Source organism: Drosophila subobscura, chromosome A (assembly GCF_008121235.1).
Source record: "Drosophila subobscura isolate 14011-0131.10 chromosome A, UCBerk_Dsub_1.0, whole genome shotgun sequence".
Taxonomy (NCBI): Eukaryota; Metazoa; Arthropoda; class Insecta; order Diptera; family Drosophilidae; genus Drosophila; species Drosophila subobscura.
Window position 1 is genome coordinate 21,354,032 of NC_048530.1, and position 21,081 is coordinate 21,375,112.

General features: G+C 39.1%; 2 protein-coding genes across 12 annotated transcripts in view; both read left to right on the forward strand.

The window, feature by feature from the left end:
• The window catches only part of LOC117892502 (potassium voltage-gated channel protein Shaker), a 106,003-nt gene extending 97,593 nt beyond the window's left edge, over nucleotides 1-8,410 (forward strand). For 7 of the 11 annotated variants that reach the window (XM_034798832.1, XM_034798862.1, XM_034798847.1 and 4 more), the window contains 3 exons: nucleotides 134-324; nucleotides 1,362-1,847; nucleotides 2,514-3,902. In XM_034798832.1, the coding sequence (XP_034654723.1) occupies nucleotides 134-324; nucleotides 1,362-1,840 (670 nt within the window). In that variant the 3' untranslated portion in view covers nucleotides 1,841-1,847; nucleotides 2,514-3,902. Of the gene's footprint in view, nucleotides 1-133; nucleotides 325-1,361; nucleotides 1,848-2,513; nucleotides 3,903-8,398 lie in introns of those variants that run through there. The other 4 variants (XM_034798840.1, XM_034798795.1, XM_034798822.1 and 1 more) reach the window with 2 other exon arrangements.
• Nucleotides 8,411-12,790: 4,380 nt separating this feature from the next.
• On the forward strand, nucleotides 12,791-15,730 carry LOC117892642 (potassium voltage-gated channel protein Shaker-like). Its single transcript, XM_034799000.1, has 4 exons — nucleotides 12,791-12,935; nucleotides 12,966-13,185; nucleotides 13,426-13,737; nucleotides 14,206-15,730. The coding sequence occupies exons 1-3, from the start codon at nucleotides 12,930-12,932 to the stop codon at nucleotides 13,728-13,730; spliced, it is 531 nt and encodes a 176-aa protein (XP_034654891.1). The 5' UTR covers nucleotides 12,791-12,929; the 3' UTR covers nucleotides 13,731-13,737; nucleotides 14,206-15,730.
• Nucleotides 15,731-21,081: the final 5,351 nt, after the last annotated feature.

Genomic DNA, 21,081 nt, shown 5'->3' on the forward strand with positions numbered 1-21,081 from the left:
TCTTTTATCGTTTGATATACGATAACTGCAATCGATTGAATTCGAAATTGATATTGATATTGAAACTTAAACTGAAATTTGATTATTGAATCGGAAAATTGATTTTGAAAATGAAATTCATGAAATAATACAGACCCGTCGGCGTTTGGGGCAAGATTGTGGGATCACTGTGTGCCATTGCTGGTGTGCTGACAATCGCACTGCCGGTGCCGGTTATCGTCAGTAATTTTAATTACTTCTATCACCGCGAAACGGACCAGGAGGAGATGCAGAGCCAGAACTTTAATCATGTCACTAGTTGTCCATATTTGCCAGGTACACTAGGTAAGTTCCACCCCTCTCTGTGTGTGCACTCTCTCTGTGTGTGTCTCTCTGTTGTACTCGTACTCGTAGCCTCGTGAGCCTCGTGCTCATGCCCGTGCTCGTACTCGTTACTCGTTAATCGTTTACGCATATACCACATATCCGAATGGATAATCCAGACCGCCCGTCCCCCAACCAACCAACCAACCAACCAACCAACCAACCAACCAAGAACCAACAACCAATCAACCAACCAACCACAACCTCACATACTTACTACTCAAGTAGAGCAACCAAACAACCGCCAACAAAAAGAATGTGTAGAAAGAAACAAGAATTAGAAGTACCCGTGCCGAATAAAAATAGAAACATTTACGAAGAAAGAAACGAATTGTGGGTGGCAGCCCTGCCCTGCCCCTGCCCCTGCCCTGCCGCTAAGGCAGGCCAGCGAAGGCCGGACAGGCTGCAGGCTGTCGGCTGTCGGCTGCCGGCTGCGTTTACGGGCAGCCCAAAACCTGCTGAAACGCAGGCGGCAGCCCTGTCCATGGCAGAGGCAGCGGCCGTGGCAGCCCTACAAGCAACGTACTCTGCACGTACTGTGTGTTTTGTGTGTAAGGCAAGAACTACAACAAAAAACATTATTGTAATTGATGCATTACAACTGTATGTGTGATCTCCTCTTTCTCTCTTCTCTCTCTCTTCTTTTTGTTTCTCTCTTTATTCCGTCCAACAATTGTATGGAAAATTTGAATATCGAAACGTGATCTCCAAACAAATCCAAATCCAAACCGAATCAAACCGAACCATACCCATACCCATGCCATTCCGATCCGAACTGTTCCGCTCCTGAATTCCGATGAATTCTTCTCCCACCATCCTGGCATCCCACCAACCCGCTCACCACACACATGCCTGCAATCGAACTCACGACACCCTCCCCCCCGTTCTCCAACAAACACAAAATCACACACACACACACACACAAACAACCTTGTATGCCACCGCGTGCCGAAAACTGGGTGACAACCACACTAAACAATTGACTACAAACTACCAAGTAGGTCAACACATGAAGAAATCATCGTTGTCCGAGTCCTCATCGGATATGATGGATTTGGATGATGGTGTCGAGTCGACGCCGGGATTAACTGACACACATCCTGGACGTAGTGCGGCAGCGGCTCAGTTTTTGGGAGCCCAGCAACAGCAGCAGCAGCAACAGCAGCAGCAGCAGCAGCAACTGCAGCAACAGCCAGCATCGTCGACGTCGATGTCGATGTCGCTCGATAAGCAGCTCCAACATCCCCTGCAGCAGCACCCACTGCAGCAGCACCCGCTACAGCAGCAGCCGTACCAGTCGCCGACGCAGCCGCAGCCGCAGCATAACGGCTTCAAGCAGCAGTCCACAATGAGTGCGAGCGCGGCGGCAACAACGAGTAGCGCCAGCGGCAGTGGGAGTGCCAGCGGCAGCGGCGCCACCACCCTCACCATGAGGCACAATAATGCCCTGGCCGTTAGTATCGAGACCGACGTTTGACTACTGGGTAAGTGTTGGTTAACTCGCTTTCGCACACTCCTCTCACTCTCTCTCTCTCTCTCGACCGCTCGCTCTCTCGCTTCCCCTCTCTCTTTCTCTCACAGTCATCCCTGCTCCATTTGCCTCTTCCCGGCCCCATCTATATCTCCCACTCTCCCGACCCTCCTCGCTCACTATCTGTACCCAACTAAATCACTTTCACTTCACCTTCCTTGTGCACCTCTAAACAGTAGAGCCTAACTTAGTTAAAGTGTTGCAAAACGCCACAAACAAATTCCAAAACGGATTGTGCGCACTGCCACAGATGCCAGAGACCACAGAGTTGTGTCCACAGACTAGAGACACTTTCTACCCAACTACGAGCACTCCAAGTGGCAGTGCGGACAACCAATCAATTGAATTGAACTGAATTGAATTCCGATTTGATTAGAACATAACTTTTTCTCTCTTTTCTCTCCACGTGGCGCTCCCTCCCACCTACGCGATACATACTCGTATGTCTTTACTTATGTCTGAACCTATCAATACCTTTGACTTGTATGTATGTATGTCTCGTTCTCGTCTGTGTATATTTTACGTATGGGAAACCAACCCACAATTGTATTTATTGTATATCTGACATATATCCATCTGGTCCGATCTGATCTGATCTGATGTGATGTGCTCTGATCAGGGCGAAAGATGTTAAGTGGTATAGAATTGGCCTTGACAAGAGTTACGTTGGATGCCAGAAACGACTACAAAGAAAGCTGTTTGTATTTAATTTAAGTAGAACAAATAACAAAACAAATTTAATCTATGGCTAAATTAATCTAAATCCTTATTTACATTTAAATTACATTTAATTAAATTATAAACTTAATCTTAAACGTGAACAACAAACACAAAAGCAAAAGCATACCCCAAACCAAAAACAAAAACAGACCCAAACACAAAACAAGCAAATCAAGTTGAAATCATCTCGAACAAGGAGAGGAAAAGAGTCGAGGCACCACCCCCTATGTGTACATAAAATGGCATATGTATGTACATAAGTACGTACATATAACCCAGGCATTGTCCAACTAAAACTATAAACCCCATAAAGAAAAAAGCAAATGAAAGCATAAACATCGAACGAAGTGCTGGCGGCAGCAGATGGGAATGCCCACATAAACTAACTCAAAGATTTTAGATCTAATTCATTGAATGCCATAACATAACTAGCCCTGCATAATCCGACCACACAACTGTAAATAAGTCATAACACAACAATCAAACCAAAAAGCTGATCAAAAAAGAGCACAGAACAGGTTGAACAGAAGTGTAGCGCAGAGCAAGCAGTTCTTCAGGCAGTCCGTATAGAATAGGATGGGATGCAGTTCAAGTAGAAAGAAAGCAGTCCAGCTGGAATGCAAGCAGTCACAGGCATACAAATCAGAAATAGACACTCCACACACACACACACTTACACTAGCACTAACACTAACACTGAACTAAAAGTATAGAAAAACTGCCGTAATATTTAATAAAACCCAATGTGTATAGTGTTTAAAGTTTAAACAAAACAAACAGGGGAGAACCTTCATACCAACTGCAAACGAGATTCGATGCAATATCTGCTTTTAAATGTGACAGGAAGTACATATACATGTAGCCTAATATAGACAACTAACCAGCTAACTGAAGTAACTAAGCGATAAGCCTAACCACAGCATATACGTGCATTTATATATGTGTATGTGTATGTGTACCACTAAGACAACAACAAAAACAACAGCGACAGTAAACACTAAAGACCCTCGGTCCTAGTCGGGATCATCAATCCATCGATTCAGTTGCGAGGATTTTGTTTTTTGACTAAAGCTTCAGGGAAATCTCTAGCCCTCCAATGGCCACACCCACACCTACACCCACCCAATCGCCAGCCACCACCCACCCACTAACCACCAAACTTACCAAAAACTGAACACTTACCTATCTACTGTACCCATATCAGCTGACGAACAGAACCTGCGATTCTTCTGCTTCGATCCCCCCGAATTAAATCGAAATAAAAAGTACAAATATTCAACTAAACAAAGAAAAGAAAACAAATGAAATTATCATAAATAATACAATACAAGGAGCAATAGCAATTTTTGTTGTTGTTGTTAAACTACAGGCGAAAGAGCATTAATCCACATCCAGCGGATGGATATCCCAGTCCCAGATCAGCTCAACCACAATAACAAACAAAAAACAAACAAACAAACAACAAATGAGAGTAATGAAAAACAAAACGGGAAACGCTCTTATGATTTTATAATACAAAAATATTATATATTTAGAGGCCCATACGACCGACTACGTTCAGATAACAAGAGATATAAATTTAAAGACGAAACAAACAAAACAAAAAAAAAGGGAGAGAAAAATATAAATTTCTTAAAAGATGAGCGGCTACCGAGATCCTGCCTGGGACAAACTTCTTCAACTGGATTGCATAGGCCCCCAAACCTCTCCCACAACACACACACACACACACACACACACACACACACACACACACATGCATACACAAATTTACACATAGACAGAAAAAAACGAGTATAAAATGTATGGAAAACCAAGAGAATTCAAATCGTTGACTGAAACTATGCAATTTCAAATTTTTGCATACAATGTATAAATAAATATAATAAAAAGTATAAAAACCAAAAAAAATTCATAAAAATTTATATTTATGTATATATGTATATGAGTGTGTGTTAATAGATACATATACGTGCATATATGTATGTACATATGTATGTATGTACATACATATATATGTAACCTGTAAATAAAAAGGAACCAGCCGTTGTATATTGAAGATAACAAAAAAGAAAGAAAACCCAAAAAAAAACAAACAAAAAAAACCAAAAATGTGTAAATTTTAAAAGCTTCGAATACCGTCCACGCACACATTCAACAATTACACACACACTAAGATCAGAATCGGGGGAATGGAAATTAACGGAGAGAGGGTTAAGGGTCAAGGGAAATGCCTTATGGAACAGCCCACACCCCCTCCTCCGATCCCACTGCCAGCTCCTCCCCTGCCAACATCATCCATCTCCCGTCCCATCTGCAGTCCCACATCCAGTCCCACTCCCAAGTTAATTGCAATACAGAAGAGAAGAAGAGCTTACCGAACAATAATACTTTTCCAAGCTCCAGCGAGCAGGGGCGATCGATCGAACTCTGTGTACATATGGAAGACCATACATCCCGAGTCCGAGTTAGAGTCCGAGCCCGCGAGATCTAGCCAGTTCCCCTTAGTGGTAGGGTCTGCCCATTTCTGGCCTATAACTGCTGTAAATACTCTCGAAGCAAAGCTGAAAAACAAAAGTAAACAGAAAATTCAAATGCTTTTTTGTACAAAATAAAATCTTAACAACCACTCTATAATCATAAACGTTAAATAAATATAACAAAGAACCATGAACGATGCACCCGAGAGCAACACACATGCAAAAATGTCCTTTAGTTGTACTGTACTTAGCCACACCAGAGTCCTTGTATCTCTAAGAAGTAGATGGGAAGGAAGTCATAGGAAATAGTGAGGAATGAGAATAAGCGAAACGCAAACACCAAAAGGAGGAACCGATATGAAGAGTAAGGATAAGGAGGAGAACAGAAGACGGGGAAGCTGGAAGCAACAGGGGAAAAATGGATAAAACGAAACAGATCCGCTTAACTATGTTTAGACTATGATTTAGGACAGAGGACAGGGGGCAGAGGAGATGATTTTAGCGTAATAGATACAAGATACAAAATACCACATAGCAGATAGCAGATAGCAGATACATAGGGTCGAGTGTAAAGTAAGGTTGTTTTTTTTCCTAGCCTTAATCTAGACAATTGAATAAATTTAGCGAACGTATGTATGTATGATAATTGTAAATGAGTCTAAGGATTTCCAATGTATAGCAGGACATAGGATTCGTGTTTAGTTTTATTCTTATGGTTATTCGTTCATACTCGTAATGTTCTTTTCCTACATCTTAAGACTTTGATTTAATCACAAAACTGAGCCACTAAAATTACCTTAAAACACACACAAAACAAGCAAAAAAGAACAAAAAAAAAACAAAACAAAACAAAAAATTTTAAATAAAAATAAAGTAAAGAAAACAGAAAAATAAATTGTGTTGATATTTACCTATGAACGCTTAAAACAAAACCAAACAAAGAGAAAACAAAACAACAACAAAAAAAACAGAAAAACAAACAAAAAAAGTAAAAATTTTGGAATAAATGTGTTCAGCAAAAGAAATGTTATTATATGTTTAAATAAATTACAATTAAAATTAAAATTACAATTACAATTAATTCGAGATGGACAAACATTTAATGTAATTAAATTGAGCTAAGTACACGAGAAAAACTCTAAAAAAAATTCAAATTGTATATATAGAAGCATATACATAGCACATAGCCTAACACGTAGCTACACACACACATACCCACACATACACACACACACACGTGAGCTGCAATCGAGTCACGAGCTGTAGACTAAACAGTAAAGAAATCCTAGAGTAACTCGTACCAAAGAAATTCCAGCCATGGTCCTACATATAATGATGCAGCATACTCAAAACTCAGCACAAACCAAGAATGAAAAGGAAAAGGAAAACGAGAACCAATCTGATCCAAGCCGATCCAAGCCGATCCTTTCTGATGTTCATCAACTAAAGCCGAAAGCAAAGAAGAAATTAAAGAGCGAGTTTTTGAAGTGATTTTTGTTTTATTTCGCACACTCCGCTGTGCCGCATTGTAAATACTTACTTTCTTACTACAACTAGCTAACACGAGTATCTACTCAACAGTAAATGCATTACGTTTGCCAGCGTATCCGTATCCGAGTCGCATTGCATTCCGTTTCCGTAACGTATCATTCGGTAGATTTTTCAATTGTATTTTGGCGATTTTTTTGTAGTTAGTTCAACCAAAATGGAATCGGTAACCGTAACAGTAGTCTTTTCGATCTACTTAGCCTGAAAGAAATCGGTTGACATGTATTCTTAGTTTACATTTTGTTATTCTGTAACTTTAGTCCTGTCTTTGGCTATCACCCACCAGAGACAGCAGCAGCAGCAGTTGACAGCTAATCGATCGCAATGCTAATTTAAAAACCCACAAAAAAATACAAACAGAGGCACACACACACAAACATACACACACACCCATTCGTACTCATAGACTTATTTAGAGCTGAAGGCGCATCTCATCCGATTTTCGTATTAGTTTCGTATGCTTGAACTTTGCTCTACTGTCTCCACCCCACCCAACTCGAACCCAACTCGAACCCAACTCGAGCCCAGCTCGAGCCCAACTCGAACCCAACTCAACTCAACGCTATCGAACTTTACTCTACTCAACGCAACTGTAGCCTACTCTACTCTACTCTAGTCGTAACCTAGCCCAAGCGGACAAGCGTAAAACTACTACTAAAGATACTCGAATAAACGAAGAAATCTCCAGGAGAAGAAGCAGACATATCGTTGTAAAGCAAAAACTTAATTATAATCGTAATAACCAAGCTCAGACACCTGAGAATAACTCGAAGAATGAATCGAATTGAATAATTAACTCATAGATAATTATTTGCAAAACGCAAAAGAAGGAAAAACGCAAAACAACAAAACTGAACTCTCACAACAAAAAGAACAAGCAAGAAACGCTCGACTTCTCCTAAATTTAAACCAGAAACAATCCTTTCAAGTTTTCCATTAAATTTAATTGCAAACTAAACGACAAAACACTTAACACGCATACTTAAACGCATACGAAAAACGAAAAACAAAACGAACACACACAAAAACCAAAAAGAAAGAATAAACAATACCTATATACCATATGCTAAAGCTATATTCTACACACGTACGAGTAAATCAAAACATAAAAAATAAAACAAAAGCCACAAATAATGAAAACTATCTGTCAGACTCTTCTCAATGCTTCTAGAAACATACAAAAAACTAACACAAAATTTCTATTAAGGACAAAGACTGCAAATAGAGATTAAAAAAGAAAAAAAAAATATAATAAAATATGTATAATGTATATGTATACATACAAAAAAATATTGATATATTTGTAAAACTTCTTTGTTGATTGATTTCCAATTTTGATTTGGCCTTGATTCAAACATCCAAAATATATGTTTAAGTTTAGCTAGAAGCTCCAAGACCCACAGCCGGACCGAACCTAACCGAGCGGAACAGAACAGAACCGAACACAACCGAACAGAATTGGGAGAACAGCACCCCAGACCTTAACCGAACCTAATTAGACCTAGATATGTTTGCAGGTACCCATGAGCCCATAGACCAAGCAGGAACCCAACGAACAGAGCATCGGGAATAGCATGAATAAAACACATGAGCGATAACGATAAACTGAGAAACAATAACACAGAAAAAAGCAGAGAACCAAAAGAAAAACCAGAACAATACGAATCAAAGCATATAAAAGATAACAGCAGATAACACGAGTAATCCACATATAGAAAAATAACTTAGTATTACGCCCAATAAGATATGACAAAAGCAAAAGCAAAACCAAGAAACAAAAAGCAAAAAGCAAAAAAAAAACAAAAAACAAAACCCACTCACAAAATAAACCAAAAGGAAAACCAACAAAACGAAAAAACCAAAAGGAAATGTTGTTAAGATTAAAATGAAATGTTTTATAATCGTTATTCAATAAAAATACAAACAAAAAATAATAAAAAATAATTTCCAAAAAAAAAAGCATCCATCAACCGTACAACAACAACAAAAACACATCCAAAGACGAATGCGAGCCCGAAAATTAAGTTGTTCGAGCAATATGTAGATGTAATTATCCCTATTCCAGTCGTAAATACGTATACATGGTGGTCTCTGACCCCCTTTCGCCCATCATCCCTTCATCCTATCCACCTGTACCCCCCAATACCAATACCACCACCCATCTTACATACATAGCTTGTGTTTCGTATCTAAGTACTCGTATGTTTTTGGGTAGATCTTTGCAGAGGGAGTGGCAAGTATCTAGCCATAGAATCGTTATCCATAACCATAAGCCTAGAATCTAGTTGAATACTCGTATAACTAAGAACCCACAAGGTCTAACTATCCCGTCTTCCCAACCCCCAACCCCCAGCCCCAAGTCCACTCCCAATCACACGAACACATTCAATATTTAAATATTTTTATATAACTACCTTTATCTCGTATAACCATCATGTAAGGAGCACAACATTCTCTTGCGGACATTTCTTAGCGTAGTCTTAGCTCTATTGCCTTACCCCTCTGTCTCAACACACACACACAAACAATCACACACACACACACACCGACAACACTTACTCGCCGTCTTACTCATGCGAAGGCGAACGAACAAAAACAAACCCCCAGAAAAAACAAAAGAAAAACCCACCGATAAAACTATAAAAAGAAAATATTGCAATTTTATTGAAAATCTTGGAAAGTTGAAGTCCGAACAGGTCAAGCCCAGGTCCAGGCCCAGGCAAGCCAGGCGGTGCTCAATCCAGCGAACGGTGAGTGTGAAAAAACCCCCGAGTCCAGCCCCAGACCCCAGCCCCAGCCCCACCCAACCTCTCTCCACGGTTACCACCATCCGATTTCTGTGTGTCTCTTCCAAATCTATATTGTATATGTATCCACCATATGTATGTCTCCAGCCCCCTCTCAATGGAGCGGGGGGTGTGGGGTGGCAGTCTCAGTTTTATTTTAAATATCTCTATCTCTCTCTGTCTCTATCTCTCTGAAACTCTCTTTTGATTTGACTTTGGTATCTACTATTCGTATTCGTTTTTTGTATGCCTCCATTTTGCCTATCCATTTTGGTTTTGCCTATCTACGCGTATGTATATCTATCTACCTATCTATCCCCTGGATATACATGCGTATGCTAAGCGCACAACTACTCTCGTATATCCTGAATACTACATATATGTATGTATATCTTATGCCAATATTAGATGTACTCGTATATGATATGTGATAATAATACAATATAATAATCGTTTATGGAATATTTTGTAAACTTTTTGCTTACATTCTCCCCCTCCCCTCTAAATGTATAAAAACCAAATGTAAGAAACGCTTCAGCGCTCAGTCTGCTCAGCCTGCACCTGCCGAAGCTCCTGCGCTCCGCTCCTGTTCCCGTTACAGCTACCAGCTACCAGCAATCGCTATCGTTATCGTTATCGTTACGCTATTGCTATCGCCTACCATTACTGCTATCGCAACCAGCAATGCCATCAGCAGCAGTAGAAACGGCAACTGCAACTGCAACATCAACATCTGCAAGAGACCTGCAGCAGCAGCAGCAGCAGCAGCAGCAACAGTATCAGCAGCGGCAGCAACAACCAGAACCAGAACAAGAACATGAACAAAATCAAGCAAAAGAAAATATAACAAGCAAAGAAAAAACAGCAAACTATCAAAAGAACAAGAACAACCCGCAGCATTTGGCAGCTCTCGAAAGCTCCGGCTCAGGCTGTACGGCTCCTGCTTCTGCTCCTAAGTCCCGTTTCCCTGTGCTTCCCGATTCCGGTGCATGTGCATTCTGTTGCTATATCCAGTCGCTCGAGATTGAGATTGCAACCGAACCAGAATCAGAATCAGATCAATATATATATATATATATAGCTACACACATATATATGTAAATTGAAGCGCAATCAACCAGCAAATCAAAAGCAAATCAAACGCAAAAAACAAATTACAGTAAATAAAAGAAAAAACGAAACCAGCATAAGAAAAGCAAAGACAAAACCTAATCTACTCGTAAACCAAAAAGCAAAACGCAAAAGCAAAACGCAAACAAATACATAAGCAAACGCAAAAGCAAAAGCAAATGCAAAAGCATAACACACACAAGGGCGCACGCTTAGCACATTTGCATATATACCAAACTTACTTGCTACTCCTGTATCTCCTATATCACAACCCCCACTCCACCTCCACCTCCACCACCCCCACACCACAACACAACACACACCGCAGACACCACTCACACCCACACAAAACAGACACAGGAATGCACACCATCACCCAACCAACAACCAACAACCCAACCAAAACCAAACCAAACCAATCAAAAGTTGAATCGAAAACTTTTTTGGCTTTTCTAATCACTTTGAACACGTACGTTTTTTTAATCTCGCTTTGATTTTGATTTGGTTCCTTAACTCAAACACTCGAATGAGCATTGAATCAGCTACTCGTACTCTTTGCCTACTTACGATCGCTTACTATACCCACCTATATCTCTACCTATCTACGTACCTATATGTAAACACCCACACACACACATTGTCAAGCACACGGACACATTCCGGATGTATCCGAAAGAGCCTCCGAAAGCGTCGCCTCTGTTGTGCAGCCTCTCTCTATCTGTCATCTCCTACTACTATCATCATCACACCAGACAAGAAAACAGAAACAGAAACAGAATCATGCATCAAGTACAGTCAGTCAGTCCAAACAGTCAGTCAGTCAGCACACCAATCCAATACAGAGAAGACTTGAATACCATCCAAGAAGAGCAAGCAAGAAACCTGAGAAGAGCAGATAAGAGAAGAATATGCAAGAGGAACGGAGGCAACCCTAGGACCAACTCCATCGACAGCGCCAGCTATCTGTCTCTCTGTCTACCCTCTATCGCTCGCTTTCTCCCACTCTCACTGTGCGTGTGTATGTGCTGGCCAAAGCAGTTGGCAGAGTGCGGATCTGCCACTGCCACTGCCACTGGTTGTCCGCTGGGGCTTGATTCGGCTCCGACTGATTTGCTTTGGTCTCTCCACACATCCCTCTACTATGTATATTCATTTTGTGTCAAGTTTAACAGCGACGACGCCAAACGCCGGCACATTTTGTTTATTCCATTTGGCAATAAGTACGCTTCGGTTTTTTGTTAGCCAAGCCAGCCCAGCTATATCTATATCTAACTATCTCTATTTATTATTGTATAAACATATGTACTTATTTATTAGTGTACTTATCCCTTATTTCTTTACTCATACTTTGACGTTCTTGTTTTTTCTGTCTTTGTTTTGAGTGATTTGTTCCCTTCGTGGATTTGTTTCCCTAAGTTGGTATTTGATTTTGATTTTGATTTTGTTTCCGTTGCTCGGTTCGCTCCAGCCATCATCAGCCGGAGCAAGATCAGCGAACGATTTGCTTTCAATGTTTTGCATACGAATACTAATACCAAAACCAATACCACTACCAATGCCAATGCCAATGCCAATACCTTTACCTATACCCATAACAATATCCATACTGTAATACGAACCAGCTAACGATACTAATACCACCCGATCGATCCCCGTTGCGTATGTACTCGATATCCCCCCAACTCCGTTTGAGCTTTTCGTTTTTGATTTTTTGCCTTGAGTTCGATTGAGTTCCATTGTATCGTATCCTTAAATACTTATGCCTTTATCCACGCTCCATCTATCGAACTTATCTGTATTATCTAACTTGCTCCGTTTGTGTAACCCATCTCTGTTGTTGTGACATGTTTTTGAGTTGACTTCAGTTGGGTCCGGGGTCGGAAATTGACCCGGACCCGGACCCGGACCACGGCCAAGGCCAAAGCCAGCGCCAACGCCAGCACCGCAGTAGTGGTTGTGGCTGCGGCAGTGGCTATCTAGAATAATATATCGAATATATCAAAACTTATAACTTGTTTCTATTTGTTTGTTTTTTTTTACCACCTGATTTACATACTGCGTTCTTCTTCTACGTTCTTCTTCATACCAAAACCAAAAACCAAACCAAACAAACAAAAATACCAAAACGAAAAAAAACAAAAAAAAAATATATAAAAACTAAACTAAAAAATATATACCGAAAAAATATATATATATATGCCACACCACAAATTCAATAATTCAACGATTTGAATTTGAATTTTCGAAATGAATTTGCATATTTAAAACCGAATGAAAACGGATTAAATATACAAACGAACCGAAACCGAAACCGAACAAAACGAAAACCCCACCACCAATTGACAAATTGACAAACATGAATCGAACCCATGAATATTGCCATTGAACAAAATGAAAATGAAAATCAAAATGAAAATGAAAATGAATATCGAATGCACATCGATAAATGCATTTAGGCCCGTCGGCTTCTGGGGCAAAATTGTCGGCTCTTTGTGCGTGATCGCTGGTGTGCTGACAATCGCACTGCCGGTACCGGTTATCGTCAGTAATTTCAATTACTTCTATCACCGCGAAACGGATCAGGAGGAGATGCAGAGCCAAAATTTCAACCACGTTACAAGTTGTTCATATTTACCTGGTGCACTAGGTACATACTACTATACTTATTATATCTGCTATTTAACTCTACCGCATAAGAATGTTCTTAGTCTAAGCTTCTCCCAAAATACCAAAATACCAAAATAACCGACTACCGAAAAACCCCTCGAATACCCCACGACAATCCCGTCCCCAACTGCCTGAGTGTCTCACTTCTAATCGTTTGCTCTTTTGTGTATTCCCCTCAAAATGAATACCTCCACCGCCCCCACACACCCCACTGAAATAGGTCAACATTTGAAGAAATCCTCACTCTCCGAATCGTCATCGGACATCATGGATTTGGATGATGGCATTGATGCAACCACGCCAGGTCTGACTGATCATACGGGACGCCACATGGTGCCCTTTCTGAGGACGCAGCAATCCTTCGAGAAACAGCAGCTCCAGCTGCAGCTCCAGCTCCAGCAGCAGCAGCAGGCGCAGCAAGGACAGCAGCAGCAGCAGATGGGCCAAAACGGCCTCAGGAGCACAAATAGTTTACAGTTAAGGCATAATAACGCGATGGCTGTCAGTATTGAGACCGACGTCTGACTACTAGGTGAGTGCTAGCTGGTGCTACGGCTACAGAGCAGCAGTGATGGGAATTTCATGGGTGCACAAGGCTTAACAAGCGAAACCTACGACAACTAATCCAGTCACGTATGTACTACTTACAACAGTATGTATTCATATTCATTTAAAGCTTGAAAGTTCCATACCACATAAATATATGTACTCTCTATTATCTATTGTGTATCGATGATGTATCAGCAGTCTACTAATTATCATTTTGACCGTAAATAAGTCAATTTCATAGGCACAAATAACTAGGCAAGTGTATGTGTCTGCTTCCCATTACTGGCTGCACTGGGCGAGTACTTGGGATGACTCTATGGCCATCTACATATGGGGGATTACTGACTCCTACTATTCCTTCGAGTGTACATACATACGTACATATGTATATACATACATACATACATACATACATATATGTATATGTGTTTCCAACGTTCTTCTGTTGCAGTCAAACAAATGGAAAATGGACGAAATTTGCGCAGTGAAATGCTACGTTGGATGCCAGAAACGTCATCAAAAGCAGTCTAATTTAGAATTTTATTAATAACTACAATTAAAATAATAATAATAATAAATAATAAATAATAATAATAATAATTAGTAAGCAGCGTAGTTGTAAATTAAACAGCAAATGTAAAACACACAGCCACATACTACAGACACACACACACCCACACACACACAGTAAAGATACACACACACAAACATACACTCAGTGCCAGTTCACTCAGCTTGAATTAGAGTATTCGTATTCGTAGACACCATAGAGTCAAACTTGGACTGGCTTTCTAGAACAATTATTCTCCTTGTTTTTTTCCTCTTTTTTTTTCTTCACACACAGCCACACACACACACACACACACAACACACACTCGAAGAAAATAAAGAAAAACTCTACTTGATACCTATGTTCAAATTTAGCAACTAAAACTAACAATCGTTATAGTCAACAACAAGAACAACAACAACAACAAAACAGATAAAAACACTTAAAAAAAAACAAAATCCAAAAAAAACTAAAAAACTAAATCGAATTATCTTAGTAGACTAATCTAATTGGAGTTTCTTCCTTTCTTTAGACGCTAGCAAAACAAAACCAAACCAAACGAAAACATCCAGACAAAAACAACAAACAAACAAACAAAACAAACAACCAGAAACAAACATACAATATCTACTAATTTTATTTTCAACTTTAAATTATGCTCTATTAATTAAATATTAGTCAAATATTAGTCAAATGAAACTAAACTAAAAACTAAAAAAAAACAAAAACAAAACCAAATACCAAACCTAAGGCAAAAAGCGATACAAAAACGTGGAGTGGAAGAAGCGGAAGCGATTGCGACAATGAACAGCGGCTTGTCGCTGTTAAAGCAGTGCTCCTATCCTAACCTGCTCTCCAACGTGCAGTGCCCAAGCAGTTGAGCCAACGCACAGCTGCACTGCTTGGCAGCAGTTCTTACACTGCCGGGCGGATGCGTTGAGAAGGGCATATAATACGCGTATAGCCAGAGGAAATAGACAATTGCCTTCTGAGTCGAGCTTGTCCGTTTGTTCGAAGCTCACATCTATAAACTTTCCACCCTTGTCCGATCACTGATCACTGACTAACATTGATTCGCTGTAGTAAATCCTTAAAGCTACACGGACGAATGGCATTCGCCGCTGCGTACTTAGAAAATCATCGAATCTTAACAAAGAAAGTTACATTTAGATTGGTCTCCGTTGCTAGATAAATACAATTCAGATTGGAAAACGATCAAAACCATGGGATAACAACTATAATTTTACTGCCTCGCGACACAGCAAATCAGCTGTTGTACTTGCCCTCATCGACTAGTTGCCAGTGTCAAATCTACATAAGCGGAAGTATCAGCCATGTTCATTCGGGAAGGTCGTAAAGTCTGGCCCTCTTAGGTGGTTAGGGCTAAGGTGCTGCTTAAGTCCTGCATTCACTGAAAAAGAGACAACAAAAAAACACACACACACAATGATCCAATAAACCAACAAACAAACACCAAACACACACACATACACACACTCACACTGACATGATATTGCTAAAAACATCAAAACTGCCGTTAAGTTTAAATAATGAGTAATACAAAGAAGAGATCATATATAAATAAATAAATATATATTAAATATATATATATATACATACATTTAAATATACTATAATTAAATATACATAAAGCGAACTAAACTGCTATTTTGTAAATAAATAAGTCAGAGCTGAGCTGAAGCTGAACAAATAGACATAGACGTAAAGTATATACATACATACATATACATATATACTATATATAGATATATATAAATGAATGAATTAATTAATTAAACAACCAAGAAGAGAACCCAAAAACCAACCAAAAACCAACCAAAATCATAGCTAACTAAAACAAGGGGGATACAAGACGAACCTAAAACCAAAAAATGGAAAAAGAAAGCTGCTAACGATACAAAAACAATAATTAAACTTAGCAATTTAACAGACAACCGACAACAAGAACAGCTAAACACACTAACAACTGAACGCCAGAAAATGAAAACAGAAAAACAGAAAACGCCACAGTACCGAAATACAAGAAGTAACAAACCTACAAATGAACCGCGCTGATCTTCCCATTTCAAAGCAAAACAAAATTACCCCCCCACAAAGCGGAAACTAAATGTACATCAAAACTTTAGGAAAGCCCTGGCCCAAAAGGCCATGCTAGCCATGATCTCTCATCGGAGGCCTTCTGCTTTCGTTTAGTTTAGTTCTAGTTTTAGTTAGTCTTCCTTCACTACAGCGATGACCAGCAGCAGCACGTGTTAGTACTCGTCCTCGTAGTTGTTACTGTATTTCCAAGGGAATACACAAACCGCTGCTCTGATGTATGATGTGTAGTAAGTAAATAGTAAGAGACGCTGGAGGAAAGGGCTGTGGGGTCGGTCATCGCTGATCTACTCGTATTACATACAATACTTATATGTAGATGCTATTTCATTGGGGAACACTCTCTCTCTCGCCTAGCAGTTCCGTCAGAGTTGTCAGCTTGTAGTGCTTAAGTACGTGTCTTTCCTATGTCCTCCCTCACATGCACGCACGCACGCACGCACAACACACAAAAACACACACAACTCTCACACACACACACACACATTCATGTTCGTAGGTGTAGCTATTATTACACACGATTTGAGTAGAACACTTCATTTTTCCGTCTTCCTAATTTTTGTGTGATTTGATCCAATCAAAATCTTCTTCTCATTTGAAAACGTTCAAACTCTAGCGACTTCAACTTTTGTCAAGCTTAAAAAACCAAACCTAAAAAATAACTAAAAAAAAAAAGATGCATGCGCATTCGATAACTATCTACCAGTCGGTATATTCATACTATGTAGATGAATTATCGATAAATATCGATCGCACTGATCGCTTCCACTGATTAGGAGAGTAGAGAGCTTCTGTGCAGTGCGGCGGCGGAGCTACTGCCTGCGATCAATGCCATATCTAAATTTCTCTATGCCTAGAATCCTACCTACAAAAGCTTTGCTTCTACTGCTCTTGCTAGCCGAAAGGATACGAGATGAAAGGAAACGAAATGCAACAAAATATAGAAAACAGAACAACCCTTAATAAGTATATAAAATTGCACAAGTTCAGGAGCCACAAATGACTTTGGACCACAGAAGAAACATCTCACAAAACAGAAATAAACTAAAAAGAAACAGAATAATAATAGTAATAATAGAATGGGGCAGAGAAAATGCTAAGAAGAGAATAGGTTTGAGAAGAGATAGATGGATGGGGTTGGAGAAGAAGTCGATGAAGGAATGAATACCAAACAGAGAAAACTAAACCTGCAGCATGCATATATACATACATACATATATGATATTTATATATATACAGACATATATATATACACATATATATAAATGTGTTTTTGTTAGATATGCGACTGAATAAAAGTTTTTATTGATTTGCTGCTTGTTGTAATTAAGAAGAATTTAAACCGAAACCTAAAACCTAACACCTAAAATCTAAACCTAAATTAAACGATAATATTTATACCAAGGAAAATCTGTAAATATGTAAAAATGTAAAACGCAAAACGGAGACCCAAAAAAAAAAACAACAACAAAAAGAACGAAAAAAAGCGGGGAGAAAAAAAAGTAAAATAGATCGAATCAATTTACAGCTTTGAAAACCGTCCACACGCACACAGCAAAAGAAAGCGGAAGTAAAAGAGAGATGAGATATGAAAGGAGACAGAAGCGGACAGAGAGGAAAATGTAAAGAGGAGAGCAGAGGGAGAGGGAGGAAATAGGGAGAGACGAAGGAGGAGATTGAATCAACTGGAACCGATTGAACCTTGATTTTGCCTCAAGCGCAGTCCAAAACAAACACACAAACTCACACACACCAGCATACGGCCATATACAAAGGTGCACAGCCATATGTACATACATACAGATGTGTATGTATATGTGAACAAAAGTTGAAGTATTACATACGAACGAAGCAGTCGCAGTCGCATTTGCAGCCTCACATTTTATACGTGCCTCATTAGCATTGCCACTTGCCATTATCACAGTCACAGCCAGATGCAGATTCAGAGTCAGATGCAGATGCAGATTCAGATTCAGTTTGGTTTTAGTTTCTTCGATTCCTGGTTCGGCCAGTCGATAGAGACAACAAAGGAGAAATAACAAAAGATAGAACACACACACACACATAAATACTCTTAATATTAACATTAATAATAATAACTACACAGTAATCTCATCATAGAACAACCAAAATAAATAATAACTAAATAAATAATAATTAATTCAACCAAATTAAACGTAATTAAACGTAAAAAAAAAACATATCGTCTTAAAGTCATGCAAAAGAGCAAAACAAAAAACCAACAAACAAATACAACTAAAATATTTTTTTTTTTATAAGCGTAATTTACAAGCTAATATTAAAAACCAAAAAAAAAAAGAGAACAAAACCAAAAACAAGAAATCGCTAAGAATAAAAAGCTTACTATTAAATCGAATGACGAAGAGAGAGCTAGTCGAAGGAGAGATTTTAGTTTTAAATCAGATCAGAGCGATGCAAGAGAGAGCGAGGAAGATGGATAAAAGGCTCGAGAGAAGAAGAGGGAGAACCAGGCCAGGCTACAACTAAAAGTGATATAAACCAAAAACGAGTCAAAAAATCCAAAAAAAAAAAAAAACAAAACAAAATATACCTTGCCAAAATAATTAAGTGTACAAGCAGATGAGAATGGATGAAGAGGAGAACGAGATCGAAAAGAAAAGGTGAAGAAATAAGAGGAAAAAACTATGCTAATTAGTAACAAAAACCAATCGAGTCGCTCTGCAGCCAGCCAGCAAAAGCAAAAGCAAAAGGGATCGATGGATCGAAGACCAGCCAATCAAGCAGTTCAGAAGTCACAATTTACAAGCTGCCAGCTGCTTTCCAGCCACTGCTCCAGCTGAGCCCCCCGTCCGCTTTTCCTTCTTCCAGTAGGACAACTAGGATATTTCCCCTTTCCACAGCTAAATCCCCTACCCCAACCCCTTGCCCAAGGATTATTTTGTTGCTCTCTTCATGTGTATGAGGAGAGGAGTGAGGAGGAGGCTTGAAAAGTAAGATGAAGCTTATAATAGTATGAATAAACACAAAGACTGGAATAAAAACAATATGAAAATAATTAAAGTAACATTTACACACACATACTTGCATGGGTAGCACACATACACACACATATTATAGAGAACAAAATGCATAAATGAGTGCGTGTGTGTGTGTGTGTGTGTGCAGGTCCCCAGGCATCTTGACATCCTGACATCCCATCCTCATCCTGCTTTGATCGAAGGCCAACATCAGTCGCAGTCTCCCATTCCCATAAGCATTCGCATTCGCATTTGCAGCTTTTCAAAATCCAAATTTCAGTACACATTTCGAATTCAGTAAAGTGCAAAAACTTACCAGAGAAACCAGAGAATATTTAGCTCAAGCATGCGAAAGCAACAATAAAAGTAACAAATATAATAAATATGACTAGAAAAATAAATATAATTAATACTACAATAATACCTACTAATAAAAGGCACTTTCAGTCAGACACACAGATACTCGAACACAGCAAAAAGTATTAGTAGAGGCAGCAGAGAAACGTAACGAGAAAACGAAAGGAAAGGAAAGGTAAGGGCAGGATTTAGAAGAGAGATGATGGGGGGATGATGAGGAGGAGTTAGCAGGAAGCGGGAAGAGAGAAGAGAGAAAGAGAGGTGAAGAGAGAGCGGCGCCACTCCATGTAAATTATACGTACAACAATAACGACAACAAAAGAGGGGCATATGGGAAGAACTACTTATGAATTAATGCTAAACAAATTTACATATTATACATGTAATACATATACATATGTAATACATAAGTAAATCAAGTAATAAAACGCCGCTGCAATTATTATAAAATATATAAATGTATATGTATAAAGTATATGTATGTATATACATATATATATGTTGTTAGGATTCTAAATGAAGTGTTTTATAAATAGTTAAACCGAAAACAGAAAACAGAAAACAGATGAAACCAAAACAGCAGAAAAAACCAAATGATTATTATATATTAAATACGGAGAAGAAAACCAAGAGCCAGAGGTACTAGAAGATGAAACACACAAAAACACACACACAGCTAACAAACAAGATGAAACGAAAACAGAACACACCCACACACATACACACACACACACACACACAGAGAGACACACAATAGGAAAGTACGAGTACTCGTAGCAATAAACAATAAACACACAAAGCGAGTGCAAGCACAAAATTGACCGCATGAATTTCGATCAACTTTAGCCAAAAGCCAAAAGCCATAAGCAAAGAGCAGAAACCACACAAAAACCCACAAGTGGAAACCAAAGAATCAATTTTTACAATCATTGTAAATTTGGAACAAAGCAAATTGGATTTCGAGTCAAAGCAGCTTAACAAATGAACAAACTAAAGTGAATGTTATTAATATTATGTATGAGAGACGGCAGCCAGCTACAAATGAAATTACAGACAGACACACACACACGCACACAAACACAACACACAGACACACACATTGACATTCTCACATACAGAGGCAGACACACGTTACTTTATGAACATAAAACAAATTAAATGGAAAAGTATATAAAAATAAATTATGCTAAAAGAAAAATACAAATATACGCGGCTTCATGTGTTTTTTCTTCTCATTTCGAAAGGAACAAGCAGTGTAACGGTAAGTGTTAAATGGAAGCAGTCACTGTTAACCACCCATGGA